Source organism: Natator depressus, chromosome 2, assembly GCF_965152275.1.
Source record: "Natator depressus isolate rNatDep1 chromosome 2, rNatDep2.hap1, whole genome shotgun sequence".
NCBI classification, from domain to species: Eukaryota; Metazoa; Chordata; order Testudines; family Cheloniidae; genus Natator; species Natator depressus.
Genome location: NC_134235.1, coordinates 212,715,411 through 212,731,537, shown reverse-complemented (window position 1 = coordinate 212,731,537; position 16,127 = coordinate 212,715,411). Strand labels below are relative to the sequence as shown.

The window sequence follows — 16,127 nt, the reverse complement described above, 5'->3', positions numbered from 1 at the left end:
ATGTTCATGATAAATCACTGAAACCCCATATATGTAATATGGCAATGTGTCATTTATCCATCTGTTACGAATTATACCTAATAGGTCACGCACACAAACTGTTACGAATTATATCTGACAGGTCATGCACACAAACTGTTACGAATTATACCTGATAGGTCACGCACAAGAACTGCTGCGAATTATACCCGATAGGTCACGCGCAGTTCGAGTCTAGGCTGAGGCACACGAACAAAGTCCACAGCTGCAGAGTTCCCAAAGATACTAAGTTTATTACGCTCGAGCGTGGTGCCCCCCTGCTAGTCAGGAGGGGACCCCGAATGCAGGTTATACAGAGATTATATACCTTTTAGCAAAGCACGTTGCCCTCGTGCGTCAGAAACCTTAGCCAATAGACAAACCCTTCCCTTATCTACCACCTATCCCTGCTAAGTACATTCCCTGTGCTAAACCATTACTTCAGCTACACAACATGGTCCTAAAGCAATGCACCAGTAGCCTTTCTTATCAGGATGGGAGGCTCACATCAAGGCCAGGAGGCAGGGAGTTAGGAACAGGCAAAGAATAGAAACCGGGAGTCGAGACAGGCTGGAAACAAGGGGGGACGGTTTTCACAGGAATGCAGTATCTAAGGAACACTCCTCCTGGTGCATGATGTGCTTGCTTTTAGACAATGGCGGGCCCCAAACCAAAATGGAGTCACATATGCTAACTTTTCCTTAACACATCAGAAGAGAACATGAAACTATTTCCAGTCATGTTTTTAAAGAAGATTGAGAACACTTGTTCAGTACATGTGTTCTTTTTCACACTGAAAACTATCTGTCAGCATGTAGATGGCTGTGTTTCTGAAATAGTGAGTCATTTCATTGGTCTTTTATGTAATATTTCCCATACCCGCCCTAAAAGGCTTATATGTGGCAGGCACACAAGGAAGACAGTAGTCTTTTTCAAGATGTAATGTATTGAACATTGACATACCATACTTATAAAGGTGCTTTTGGGAATTGTGCAGAATAAATATTATAGTGAGTCAGTATTTTAAGAGGATGAGAATAAAAGACATCACCTAACTCTGTGTCAGAGATTTTTGTGATGGCCTTTGGTACTTCTGTGTTTGTATTACTGTACTTAAAATGAAATCTACCCTTGATGTCTGCAGTAATGCTTGTGGTTTAATCATATTGGTTACTCACGCCAAGCTGGCTGAATTTTTTTTTGCCTACTTGTCTTATACAAAAATCTCTCTTTGTTAGTAGAACGTGGTCTGTCTGGAACAAGATTTTACCTTTTAAAAATAGTTTTTTGAAAACTTCACGAGTGTATTTCCCAGTGCAAACATTAATAAATTTAAAAAAAATAGGAAGTAGAAGTAAAATTCATTTGCACAGCTTGCATGACACTTTTTTCCAGTTGGTTGAACAGATGCAGGCCCACAGGGCCGCCAAGAAATGACTTTGATAGATGGTTGCTGTCTGAGAAGCTTGCATACTGCAGATTAGTAGAAACCCGAAGAGAATCTCGTCTGCTTTGTGGAGAGTTTGGTCCAATAAGATAATTTTTCTAATTAACCTATGGAGCACCAGTATAACAGAGAGGCTGAGGAAAATAAACTGCCTCAATATTCTTTTGTCAAGTATAATGGGTTTTCTTTCTTTCTTTCTCTCTCTCTCTCTCTCAAGTTCGGGGGGAAAGTTAAAAGCCAGGACTTTAGTGTTTGCATGTTTTTTGTTTCACATTTTTCAATGTAAAACTAACTGTAATTCTGTGAAAAACAAAATTTTGTTTTGAGACAAAATAAATACTGTAGTTGCTCTTTCCTGTAAAGTAGTTTAGAAATAAGTTTTCCCCCTCATACAAGTAGTATTGTGCGGTTGACCAAAATTAACTGGCTGTGGAGTGGCAAATGGGCGGGAATGGTATACTTAGATTCTTCCCCAAAAAACTTATGTATAAACTGCATTTGTTCAAATCCAATAGAAATTGAACATTCCAGCAATTTTGCGAGCACCCAAGGAGAGGAAACCAAGTAAAAAGGAAGGAGGGACACAAAAGACGTCTACGCTTCCAGCAGTACTTTATAGGCAAGTAATGCAATCTTGATAGAATAGGCATGATATAGTACGGAGAGTGTTGATAAATATTTATAATTGACGTGTTTATTTACACAAAAATTGAAGAAAATCCCTCCCCCACATCTTACCTACTGTTGGCTGCCATTAGAGTTATGTTTATCTCCAAGCTAAGAAGTTGAGTCATTTCTTTATTTTGGCACACACATTGGCAGGGCTTTCTCTGTTAATAGACTGCAGTGCTTTAAAGAGAAATGGCTTCTACATCTGAAATATCAGAATCTGTTGCAACTGTAATGTGGAAATTTTAAATCCATGCTATTGTCTTTTGAATTAGGTAGTCTATACTGCTGTGAGGATTTTGGTACAAACAATATTATGTATTCAGAAGTACAGTGTTAAAAATACTTGCCATTTGAGGAAATTTACCCTCCCAGTTGATGGGTCAGCAAGCTTTCTTTCTTTCTTTCTTTCTTTCTTTCTTTCTTTCTTTCTTTCTTTCTTTCTTTCTTTTCATTATGTGATAAATAAGTCTCAAAAAGATTAATTTTGTACTATTAAACTAGAATGCCAATATTGGTACAGGTTTCAGAGTAGTAGCCATGTTAGTCTGTATTCGCAAAAAGAAAAGGAGTACTTGTGGCACCTTAGAGACTAACAAATTTATTTGAGCATTTGTTAGTCTCTAAGGTGCCACAAGTACTCCTTTTCTTTTTGAGAATATTGGTACAGTAGCTCAATTTAAAAAGTGAACTCTGATTTATTCTATGTTTGTACATTATCCAGCATGATGATACTGCAGTCCTGTCATTCAATGTTATTTAAATAGATAAATGATTAATAGTAGTAATACTAATCAACTTAGCCACTTTGTGCTGGCATGGTGATGCCCCCCTGTGTATTGTGTTTTGCACTGGTGCTTGGTAATATCATGGGATATCCTGATTCGAGCATCAGAAGGGTAACTGCAGTTCTACAGCACCTGAATATGAAATTTAAAGAAAATGTTAGAAGATGAGATATCACATAGTTTTAAAAGCTGCTTAGTCATAAACATTTTCAAAAGTAATATGTAGTTAATTTTAAATGAATACTGTGAAAACTGTATGATGTCATTAACATATATTTACATACTTGCACTTTTTATTGTCACTAAAAAATACGGTACTGTATAATATATGCTTTACTATCTCAAATGTAATTTTAATGCTTTTTTTGGCTGCATTTATTCAAAGTTGTGGAATTTGTAAGAAGAACCATGATCAACACCTCCTCTTACTGTGTGATACCTGTAAACTACATTATCATCTTGGGTGTCTGGACCCTCCTCTTACAAGAATGCCAAGGAAGACTAAAAACAGTTATTGGTAAGTAACAATATTGTTAGTTAGTTATCTTCTGCCATTTCCATGCACTCCAAGTAAAACTTAAATATGAAAAGGGTTGTAAGTTTTGAGTATTTAGGCATTGCCAAATACTGCTTAAATTAGACTACCTTAATTTCAAGTTTCTTTCCCTGGTCATTATTACTGTTAAAAATTAAGTTATGTGATTAAGGTCTGTCTTTATTCTGACTTCACTTTCATCACTTATGTTTCCATGGAAGGGTAGGGGAATTGGGTTATGCTCATTTACAATATTGACATTTCACTCAACTTATCAGGCGAGGCACTATAATCTACATCTCTGAAATGTGAATTTTATTTATAGAGATTTGCTAAACTCATGCTCATTGAAGACAGTTTTTGATTGTTAATCTGAAATGTGTATATTTAATAGATAATTCAAGCTAAATAATTCTTGTTAAAGTACAAATAAGTGATTAGATTACAAACTTAAATTAAAGTGCAGTTTAAGTACTTGTATTGGGCACTGTGCATTGGAACATCTAGTTGAATTTGTGGGAAAAGTTATTTCTTAAATTAATAAATCTAGTCATTGATAATGTTTCATCACCTGGTCATAATCTTTGACATCTTTTCTAAATTATGGAGTAACCTCTATTCAATAAATACAGATCTTCTTCGAGTGCTTGTTAATGTCGATTTCAATCAGGGGCGTGCACACGCAAGTGCACGATGGCTGGAAGATTTTTCCCTTAGCAGTCTCCTTCAGGTCGGCCTGTGCGCCCCCTGGAGTTGCGCCCTTATTGCGCCTAATATATAGCCCTGCCGACCCGCCACCCCTTCAGTTCCATTTTACCGCCAGTGTCGGTGACTGGAACGTCCCTTGGCTCTTGCGCAGCAAGTTTTCTTCATTATTCAGTGTATATAGTTAGTTGTTGTTAGTACCAGTTTAAAGTTTAGTATAGTATAATAGTTGGAGGTTCCCCCCCACTCTGACCCTGGCACCGTGGGATGCTGCGGTCCCCAGGATTTAAGAACTGGGTTGGCTTGTGCCAAGTGCATGCCTAAGAGTGATCTGCACTCGTCATGTCTTCGGTGCCTGGGGGAGATTCATCAGAAAGATCATTGCAAGATCTGGTGCAAGTTCCGCCCGAGAACATTTAAAGAACGGGAACAGCAGCCTTGCGCCCCCACCTGTTGTCGGTGACTTCGGCGCCAAGGAAGGAGTCCTCCAGGGGCGCTCGGCAATGCCATGGCTCCTCAGGGGGCCCTTCTGGTAGTAGGCACCGCTCCCATTTGCCGGTGCCTCAAAAGAAGAAAAAGCCAGATGACCGTTCTCCAGCTAAGCCTCGAGAAGTGTGACCCCAGGCGGGCCACTCCTCGGCGTCTCCTTCTGGGGCTGTGTTGACTCCTGTCCAGGTGAAGCAGTCGGGTCCGGCCCCACCTCGATCTCCGGCACCTACACAGCAGCTTCAGCTCCTGTCCACACCGGAAGCGTACCATGCCACCAGAGATCTCCTCCACTTGATAGCACTGTTCTCATCAGCCAGGGAGGAACCCTCAGTGCCAACAGAGCCCTGTCCTCCAGTGCATTCTAAGGGAAAGCCGGCTATGATGTCGAGGCACTCCCCTTCACCTTGTCCATCGACACCTACATGCTCCGACAGAGAGCCTTCTCACTCCCCGAACTCTTGCTGTTCAAGACACCAAGGATTGGCTCCTCCGTGGTCTTCAATGTCTGAGACCTCGGAGTCAAAGCCTGACTCCTATCGCTCAACGAGCATAAGCCGTAGAGCGAGGTCGGGCAAAAACAGAAAGGAGCATCAGGTATGTCCTCTGTAGTGGCAGAACCCGCCTCAGTGGCCCTTCTGGACTCTCTGAGCTGATCACCAGGGCCAGGGAGAACCCCAGGGCCCACGCTCAGCGACATCTTCAGTCACCTCCACCACTTACGTACTGCCTTCCGCTGTGCATCCGCACCCGGTGCCTACGGTCCCAAAACCTTTTCCTCCAGCACCGTCATAGACTCCAACACCATGCTTGGCTCCGACTTCAGCACCAGCCTTCACAACGTCAACACACCCATCTCCCACACCTGCACTGTTGATGATGTTGACCTCAATGTAGGCACTTACGGCCCAGGTGCCGATGTTGGCACCGTGCCCCCCCCAACCCCGAGGGCCCCGTGAGTGTGCCGATGCAGCTCCCTCCTGTGAGACTGATGCCGACGTTGCGTATGACACCTACTGCCCCGGCACCACCTCCTCCAACACTGCCCTGGGAGTCATGTGACCTGTCCGGGACAGACGGCAGGGAGCCTCCACCACTGGCACACGCTTTCTCCTCCTCGTTGCCGGATGAAGCATTGGCAGGGACGTCGATAGCCCCTGCGTTAGAGGACAGCAGAGTTTTACGGTAGTTACTCTGCAGGGCTGCCCAAGGCTTGGGCATCAAGGCTGAGGAGGTGGTTGAGGACACAGATCCCACGGTGGGCATCCTAGCATCCTCGAGGCCCTCACGGGTAGCGTTACCCTTCATAAAGATGGTGGTGGACACCACCAAAACTCTATGGCAGATGCCGGCATCTCTGCCACCCACTACCAAACGCAGTGAGCGCCGGTATTTCATCCCCTCCAGAGGCTTTGAGCATCTCTACTCCCATTCGCCTCCAGACTCATTGGTCGTCGATGTGGCTAACCAGCGGGAGAGGCAAGGTTTCCAAGGTCCTTCCCCAAAGAATAGGGATGCTAAACGGCTGGATCTTTTGGGTAGGAAAATCTACTCCACTGGCGGTCTACAACACCATATTGCTAACCAGTAGGCCATTGTGAGCAGGTACTCTTATAACACCTGTGCTTCCATGGCTAAGTTCACTGAGCTCATCCCTTCGGGCTCTCAGTCAGAGTTCAGCGCCTTGGTGGAAGAAGGGAAATTAGTCTCCTGTGCTTCACTGCAGGCAGCCTTAGATGCTGCAGATGCTGCCACAAGAGTTTTACAGTAGTTACTCTGCAGGGCTGCCCAAGGCCCAAGACAGAGATGACTATGCAACGGGGGTCCTGGTTGCAAGTCTCAGGGTTACCCTACAAAGTCCAACAAAGGATTCAGGACCTCCTGTTTGAGGGTGAGACTCTGTTTTCAGAGAAGACAGACAAATGGCTTCACAGCCTAAAAGATTCCCGAGCCACCCTCAGATCCTTGGGCTTGCATACCCCCACCACACAGCGCAGACACTTCTGTCCACAACCTCCTCAAAAGTTCCAACAGCAGAACCGCCAGGACAACTCTAGGAGGAGGAACTGGAGTGGTAGAAGAAGGCAACGTGCCTCTGCTAACCAAGGCCAGCCCAAACTGCCCTCTGGCCCTAAACCGCCATTTTGGAGGTGCGGTCGAGGACAGCGCACCAGATCAGAGACTGGATTCACCCTGCCTTACCTTTTCCTCACGACGATCCCCTTTCTACTGTGCATGGTCCCATATAACTTCGGACCACTGGGTGCTTTGCACAATAGAGTGGGTATAGTCCATCCAATTCTGTGCCTTCCCGTCCTTCCTCCCCCATTCCCCGTCCCTCTTCAGGGACCTTAGTCAACAGCAACTTCTCATGCAGGAGGTGCAATCGCTCCTAGCGCTAGGGGTTGTGAAGGAGGTTCCACTGGAGCACAGGGACGAGGGTTTCTATTCCTGCTATTTCCTAATACCAAAGGCCAAGGGTGGCCTAAGGCCTATCCTGGACCTGCGCGGCCTCAACAAGTTTATGAGGAAACTCAGGTTCTGTATAGTCTCCTTGACCTCCATTATCCCTTCATTGGATCCAGCAGACTGGTACACCACCCTAGACTTGAAGGACACGTATTTTCGCATAGCAATAGCGCAAAACCACAGAAAGTACCTCGGGTTTGTGGTCAACGGTTCCCATTACCAATTTACGGTCCTCCCTTTCGGCCTGTCAGCAGCACCTCAAGTCTTCACCAAGTGCATGGTAGTCATCACCACCTTTCTGCAGAAACATCAGGTACAGGTTTTCCCATACCTCGATGACTGGCTGATCAAAGGCCGATCCGGGGCTCAGGTGGAGTCTCGGGTGGCATTCATCAAAGCCACCGTTGAGAATCTGGGCCTCCTACTGAACGAGGCGAAATTGACTCTGTCCCCAGTCCAGAGGATAGAGGTCATCAGGGCGATTCTGGACTGAACCCAAGCCAGAGCATTCCTCCCACAGGTAAGATTCCAGACCCTCGATGCCATGATCCAGGGACTCAGGCAGTTCACCACCACCACCGCGAGAAATTGTCTCAAACTGCTCAGCCACATGGCTGCCTGTACATGTGTGGTTCGACACCCCAGACTCAGGCTTCGGCCGCGCCTTTTGTCAGTGTACAGACCCGCCAGGGACAGCTTGGACAGGATCATGACCCTGCCTCGACCCATCCTCGACTCGCTCCTGTGTGGACGGACGCTCAGCAGGTGTGCTCAGGAGTCCCCTTCACTGCCCCACAACCATCCCTGACTCTAGTAACGGACGCGTCAGATTTGGGTTGGGGGGGCTCATCTGGGGGACCACAGGACTCAGGGCCTTTGGTCACAGTCAGATCTCCATCTTCATATCAATGTCAGGGAGCTCAGGGTGGTACGCCTACCGTGTCAGTCATTCCTCCCGTATCTAGCAGGTCATGACGGACAATACTACCGCGATGTTCTGTATCAACAAACGGGGGTGCATGTTCCTCTCCCCTGTGCTAGGAAGCCCTCAGGTTATGGGACTTTTATATAGAGCACTCAGTCAATCTACAGGCATCGTACCTTCCAGGGGTCCAAAACGAGCTGGCGGACAGCCTCAGCAGGTCTTTTCACAGCCATGAGTGGTCTCTTCACCAGGACATCGCATTGTCACTCTTCCAGAGGTGGGGCTGTCCTCTGATCAATCTCTTTGCTACATGATGCAACAGGAAGTGTCAGCAGTTCTACTCCTTCCAGAATCACAGTCCGGGCTACACAGTTCCTTCTCCATTGGGGGGGTCTGCTTCTATATGCCTTCCCACCCATACCGCTCGTCCACAAGGTCCTGCTCAAGATCCGCAGAGACCGGGCTCGGGTCATTCTCATAGCACCAGCCTGGCCCCGCCAGCATTGGTACATGTCTCTCCTAGACATGTTGGTGGGAGCCCCAATGACCCTGCTTTTCCCAGACCTTCTCACGCAGGATCAAGGGCGGCTCCAGCACCCAAACCTGCAGTCGCTGCATCTCACAGCCTGGAGGCTCCATGGCTGGACCCGTTCAAGCTTTCCTGTTCAGAACAAGTCAGACAGGTTCTTTTGGGCAGTAGGAAACCCTCCACTAGGGCCACGTACCTGGCCAAGTGGAAGAGATTTTCAATTTGGTCAGCTCAGTGCAACTTTCTCCCAGCGCTAGCCTCAGCGCCCAAGATTTTGGATTATCTTTTCCACCTAAAGCAGGAAGGTCTCTCCTTGTCTTCTATAAGAGTACACCTGGCTGCCATCTTGGCTTTCCACTCGGGGGTACAGGGCTGCTCGGTTTTCGCTAACCCCCTGGTCAGTCGCTTCCTGAAGGGCCTTGACAGGTTGTACCCACATGTCCGCTAGCCAATTCCTGCTTGGGTCCTTAACTTGGTCCTCTCTGAGCTCATGAGGCATCCCTTTGAGCCTCTTGCAACTTGCTCCCTGCTCTACCTCTCCTACAAGGTTGCGTTCCTGGTGGCGATAACTTCAGCCCGGAGGGTGTCTGAGCTTAGGGCTCTAACGTCCGAGCATCCCTACACCGTGTTTTTTAAGGACAAGGTTCAGCTCAGACCACATCCGGCCTTCCTTCCGAAGGTAGTATCGCAGTTCCACATCAGCCAGGATATTTTCCTCCCTGTGTTCTACCCCAGGCCTCGTGACAGTAGCAGGGAGCAGAGACTCCACACTCTCAACGTCCGCAGAGCGCTGGCCTTTTACATAGAAAGGACGAAACTGTTCAGGAAGTCGGTACAGCTCTTCGTCGCAGTAGCGGACAGAGTGAAGGGCCAGCCTGTTTCAGCACAGTGGATTTCATCATGGACTGTGGACTGTGCTACTGCGATAACGGCGAACTCTACAGGAGCACAAGCTTCATCAACAGCTTTTCTGGCCCAAGTCCCCAGCTAGGAAATCTGCAGGGCGGCTACATGGTCATCGATACACACTTTCGCTGCTCACTGTGCAATTACTAGACAGGCCAGAGATGATGCGGCCTTTGGTAGAGCAGTACTCCAGTCAGTGGATAGCTCCGACCGCACCTCCTAATTTTGCTTGTGAGTCACCTGATTGGAATCAACATGAACAAGCCCTCAAAGAAGAAAAAACGGTTACTCACCTTCTTGTAACTGTTGTTCTCCGAGATGTGTTGTTCTTGTCCATTCCAGTACTCACCCTCCTACCCCTCTGTCGGAGTAGCTGGCAAGAAGGAACTGAAGGGGTGGTGGGTCGGCAGGGCTATATATTAGGCACCATAAGGGCGTGACTCCAGGGGGAGCCCAGGCCTACCTGACGGACGCTGCTAAGGGAAAAATCTTCCAGCCATCATGCATGTGCACGTGCACGCACCTGATTGGAGTGGACATGAACAACACATCTTGAAGAACAACAGTTACGAGAAGGTGAGTAACCGATATTTTTTTGAGTTCAGTTTAATTTGAAATGTAGGAATATTTCAGTGGAGGAAGCAAAAAAGAATAATTTCACATCTTTATAAAAAAAATATAGGGAACAGTATTTTGAAAAATTAGTGTTGTAATAATAACGTCAAAAGAGTCAGAATAGTGTTTTGATGAGAAAATGAATGGATTTCAATTTTCTCAAGTGATGTTTTATTATAACTATATATGTACATGGATGATGCCTCCAAACACACATTGCTTAGCCCCTATGGGTATGTCTACACTGTGAAGAAAAACCTATAGCGCTGAGTCTGAGAGCTCGGGTCAGTATTGGAAGAGAAGGTTAAAGGACTAGAGACCGAAGTATCAACCCTGTGTTGCATCAGAGAAAATGAAAACTTTCTGGATGGAAGTCAGCATTTGGTACTGCAGTGCAGCACAGGGAAGAAAATTGCCAGCATGTGACCTCCAGAAGAAGAAAGAGGAGAACCCATGTATCCCCAATGCAGATAGAGGTAAAGACCCGTTTTCAGGCTCTCTGCACAGGTACTACGGCAGAGAATGGTTTGGAAGAGTCATCTGAGGGAAGGAATCAGAAGGAGACCTCATCAACTGGAAGGCATGGGATGCATTGTTCTAGGGATGGGGGTTCCATGACCACCACTCCCAAGAGGAGGAGACAGGTGGTGGTGGTCGGTGACTCCCTCCTAAGGGGGATGGAGTCATCCATCTGCTGTCCAGACCAGGAACTGGTGCTGCTTGCCTGGAGCTAGAATTCAGGATGTGATGGCGTGTCTGCCAAGACTGATCAAGCCCTAGAACCGCTACCCCTTCCTACTTCTCCACGTGGGCACCAATGATGCTACCAAGAATGACCTTAACTGGGTCACTGCAGACTTATGTGGCTCTGGGAAGAAGGATAGAGGAGTTTGAGGTGCAGATCATGTTCTCGTCCATCCTCCCTGTTGAAGGAAAGGGTCCATTGAATTGTGGAAGTAAATATGTGGTTACGCAGGTGGTGTTGGAGAGAGGGCTTTGGATTCTTCGACCATAGGATGTTGTTCCAGGAAGAAGGATTGCTAGGAAGACATGGGATCCACCTAACGAAGAGAGGGAAGAGCATCTTCGCAGGCAAGCTTGCTAACCTAGTGAGGAGAGCTTTAAATTAGGTTCACCGGGGACCTAAGCCCTGAGGTAAGTGGAGAAGTGGGATACCGGGAGGAAACACAAGAAGGAGGGTGCAACAGGGGAGGCCTTCTGTTTCATACTGAGAAAGTAGGGCAGTCGGCTACTTATCTTAGGTGCCTGTACACAAACGCAAGAAGCCTGGGAAACAAGCAGGAGGAATTGGAAGTCCTGGCACAGTCAAGGAACTATGATGTGATTGGAATAACAGAGACTTGGTGGGATAACTCACATGGCTGGAGCACTGTCGTGGATGGGTATAAACGGTTCAGGAAGGACAGGTGGGGGAGAAAATATGGAGGAGTTGCACTGTATGTAAGAGAGCAGTATGATTGCTCAGAGCTCCAGTATGAAACTGGAGAAAAGCCCGTTGAGAGTCTTTGAGGTAAGTTTAGAGGCGAGAGCAACAAGGGTGATGTCCTGGTGGGTGTCTGCTATAGACCACCAGACCAGGAGGATGAGGTAAACAAGGCTTTCTTTGGACAACTAACAGAAGTTTCCTGATCACAGGCCCTGGTTCTCATGGGGGACGTCAATCACGCTGACATCTGCTCACAGGCCCTGGTTCTCATGGGGGACGTCAATCACCCTGACATCTGCTGGGAGAGCAATACAGCAGTGCACAGACAATCCAGGAAGTTTTTGGAGAATGATGAGGACAACTTCCTGGTGCAAGTGCTGGAGGAACCAACTAGGGGCCATGCTCCTCTTGATCTGCTGCTCACAAACAGGGAAGAATTGGTAAGGGAAGTAGAAGTGGTTGGCAACCTCGGCAGCAGTGATCATGAGATGGTTGAGTTCAGGATCCTGACAAAAGGAAGAAAGGAAGAGCAGCAGAATACAGACCCTAGACTTCAGAAAAGCAGACTTTGACTTCCTCAGAGAACCGATGGGCAGAATCCCCTAGGCGGCTAATATGAGAGGGAATGGAGTCCAGGAGATCTGGCTGTATTTTAAAGAAGCCTTATTGAGGGCGCAGGAACAAACCATCCTGATGTGCAGAAAGAATAGCAAATATGGCAGGCGACCAGCTTGGTTTAATAGAGAAATCTTTGGTGAGCTTAAACACAAAAAGGAAGCTTACAAGAAGTGGAAACTTGGACAGACGACTAGGGAGGAGTATAAAGATATTGCTTGAGCACGCAGGGATGTAATCAGGAAGGCCAAGGCACAATTGGAGTTGCAGCTAGCAAGGGATGTGAAGGGTAACAAGAAGGGTTTCTACACCTTAGGTAAGTTAGCAACAAGAAGAAGGTCAGGGAAAGTGTGTGATCCTTACTGAATGGGGGAGGCAACATAGTGACAGATGATGTGGAAAAAGCTGAAGTGCTTTTTTTGCCTCAGTCTTCAAGGTCAGCTCCCAGATTGTTGCACTGGGCAGTATAGTATGGGGAGGAGGTGAGCATCCCTCAGTGGTGGAAAAACAGGGTAAGTACTATTTAGACAGTCCATGGCGCTGGGTGCAGTGCATCCGAGGATGCTGAGGGAGTTGGCTGATGTGATTGCAGAGCCGCTGAAAACTCATGGCAATTGTGGGAGGTCCCGGACTTTTTGAAAAAGGCAAATATAGTGCTCATCTTTTAAAACGGTAGAAGGAGAATCCAAGGAATTACAGATCGGTCAGCCTCACCTCAGTCCCTGGAAAAATCATGAAGCAGGTCCTCAAGGAATCCATTTTGAAGCACGTGGAGGAGAGGAAGGTGATCAGGAACAGTCAACATGGATTCACCAAGAGCAAGTCATGCCTGACCAACCTGATTGCTTTCTATGATGAGATAATTGGCTCTGTGGATATGGGGAAAACAGTGGACGTGATATACCTTGACTTTAACAAAGCTTTTGATATGGTCTCCCACAGTATTCTTGCCAGCAAATTAAAGAAGTATGGATTGGATGAATGGACTATAAGGTGGATAAAAAGCTGGCTCAACGGGTATTGATGAACGGCTCAATGTCTCGTTGGCAGCTGGTATCAAGCAGAGTGCCCCAGGGGTCTATCCTGGGGCTGGTTTTCTTCAACATCTTCCTTAATGATCTGGCTGATGGTATGGATTGCACCCTCAGCAAGTTTGCAGATGACACTAAGCTGGGGGGAGAGTTAGATACACTGGAGGGGTAGGGATACGGTCTATAGTGACCTACACAGATTGGAGAATTGGTCCAAAAGAAATCTGATGACGTTCAACAAGGACAAGTGCAGAGTCCTGCACTTAAGTTGGAAGAATCCCATGCACTGCTACAGGCTGGCTAAGTGGCAGTTCTGCAGAAAAGGACCTGGGGATTACAGTGGATGAGAGGCTGGAAATGAGTCAACAATGTGTCCTTTTTGCCAAGAAGGCTAACATTTTGCCAAGAAGGCTAACATATATCGGGCTGCATTAGTGGGAGCATTTCCCGCAGATTGAGGGAAGTGATTATTTCCCTCTATTTGGCACTGGTGAGGCCACATCTGGAGTATTGTGGCCAGTTTTGGGCCCCCCACTACAGAAAGGATGTGGACAAATTGGAGAGAGTCCAGCGGAGGGCAACTAAAATGATTAGGGGGCTGGGGCATATAAGAGGAGAGGCTGAGGGATCTGGGTTTATTTAGTCTGGAGAAGAGAACAGTGAGGGTGGATTTAATAGCAGCCTTCAATTACCTGAAGGAGGGTTCCAAAGAGGATGGAGCTGGATTGTTCTCAGTGATGGCAGATGACAGAACAAGGAGCAATGGTGTCAAGTTGCAGTGTGGGAGGTCTAGGTTGGATATTAGGAAAAACTATTTCACTAGGAGGGTGGTGAAGCACTGGAATGGTTTACCTAGGAGGTGGTGGAATCTCCATTCTTAGAGGTTTTTAAGGCCTGGCTTGACAAAGCCCTGGCTGGGATGATTTAGTTGGTATTGGTCCTGCTTTGAGCAGGGGGTTGGACTAGATGACCTCCTGAGGTCTCTTCCAACCCTAATCTTCTATGATTCGATGATTCTATACTTTTTGACTATTCATATGGGATGTAGTATAAAACAATTCAAAATAAAGTGAAGAAATATGAATTGCAGGAAGTTTCCTAGAATGTTAGATCTGTGACAGATCAGTTCATTGAGGTGAAATAATGTGGCAGAATTTTAAAAGATTCAATAACATTATTACCACTTACCTATGGCGAAAAATATGTTCTCTTCTTGAATGGGTGAATTCCATAGAGCTGAATTTGGTGATTTTCAGTAGTCTAATCTCTTCAGAAATCTGGCAGGTCCATTGCACAAAGCTAATAAGAAATAAGCACTGAGTTGTTGTAGATCTATGGGAATGGGCTCTGGTTTCCATGCACTGAAACTCTCTTAATCATAGAATCATAGAATATCAGGGTTGGAAGGGACCTCAGGAGGTCATCTAGTCCAACCCCCTGCTCAAAGCAGGACCGATCCCCAATTAAATCATCCCAGCCAGGGCTTTGTCAAGCCTGACCTTAAAAACTTCTAAGGAAGGAGATTCCACCACCTCCTTAGGTAACGCATTCCAGTGTTTCCCCACCCTCCTAGTGAAAAAGTTTTTCCTAATATCCAACCTAAATCTCCCCACTGCAACTTCTCTCTCAATTTCTTCTCTCTCCTCCTTCCCACCTCCGGGATGGAGATTCCAGTGCTCAGATAAAAACAATACTGACCTTTGAGTATGGGGGTACAGCATTTCTCCTACCCCAGTTGTCAAGAAGTGTGTTTGTAGACAGTAAGGGGGGTCCTCATGCTCCTAGATCAGGAGAGTATTGTGTCTGCTTTCTTCATCAGGAATGATGGGAGGGGTTCTGTTTTCCCCTATGTATTAGCAAATAACTGGAAAAAAGTAGAGGACATTTTGATCTAAGTGGGAGCTCCCTAAATCACACCTGTAACAATTCTTTGGAGGAGGAGATGGAGGAACACTTGTGCTCAACAGGCACCTCTCCCCTTATGTCCAATCTGACCTCTTTGAGACATTTCTTTCCTGGCTGACTGACAAGTCCTACCATGGCTTCCTAATGCCTACTGACATTCCACACATGGTGTTAATGCTCTCCGTGTGGATAGCTTTCTTTCCCTGCTTCTGCATATACATAGTCCATACATAGTTCATACATAGTCCAGCATGAGAGACCACTTTTACTTCTAATAAACTAAAACTGTCATCCATATAAACATCCTCTTCCTCTAAGACTTGCAAAATCTCGCTAATTTTCCTTTGTAAGATTTCTAGGGGGCTTGTGATACCAAGTGAGAAGATTTGTTAAAGGGGAATACTCTATATCCTAGTCAAGAGGATGGAATAGAAGTTGATAGTTGGTAGGCACTGAAGAAAAACACTCAAGTGAAAAATAATTCAGTTACATTCAGTTATATCACATGAAGGCAGACAACTAAATATTAGCAAATTTTATAAGTGCTTGTATACAAATGTTAAAAGTCTCAGTACTAAGATGGGTGAACTTGAATTGCTTGTATTAAATGAGGATGTTGATATAATAGGCATCACAGAAACTTGGTGGAATGATGATAATCAGTGGGACATGATAATACCAGGGTCTGACATACTCGGGTACAATCCTGACTAATGAGTAGCTGTGTCCCCCCCGACCCTGTGACCTGGGGTGCCCTTAACAGTGCCTTGCTCCTGTAATCTCCTGCTGGACTGCTTACAGCCTCCAGCATGTAAGTCGCTCCTAGTTATGTGTGTATTTGTGCTTCAGCCAGCCAGCTACAACTTGGCTCTTACTAGCCTTGATTATGCTGCCGGTGACCCCAATGCACATCCAGTCCCAAATTTCCCCCTAGAAACATATATCCTGTATTGCCCCACCCTCTCCTGGACAGTACAAATATATTGAGTCTATTATTCCTGTAATGGAGTATGCACACAACTTGTTACCAAATGTAG

General features: G+C 46.3%; 1 protein-coding gene across 3 annotated transcripts in view; it reads left to right on the top strand.

Annotated features, from left to right (window-relative positions):
* Positions 1 to 16,127, top strand: part of PHF14 (PHD finger protein 14) — a 296,760-nt gene that overhangs the window by 91,555 nt on the left and 189,078 nt on the right. For all 3 annotated transcript variants that reach the window (XM_074945849.1, XM_074945850.1, XM_074945851.1), the window contains exons 12-13: positions 1,981 to 2,084; positions 3,308 to 3,439. In XM_074945849.1, coding sequence (XP_074801950.1) covers positions 1,981 to 2,084; positions 3,308 to 3,439 — 236 coding nt within the window. The remainder of the gene's footprint in view (positions 1 to 1,980; positions 2,085 to 3,307; positions 3,440 to 16,127) is intronic.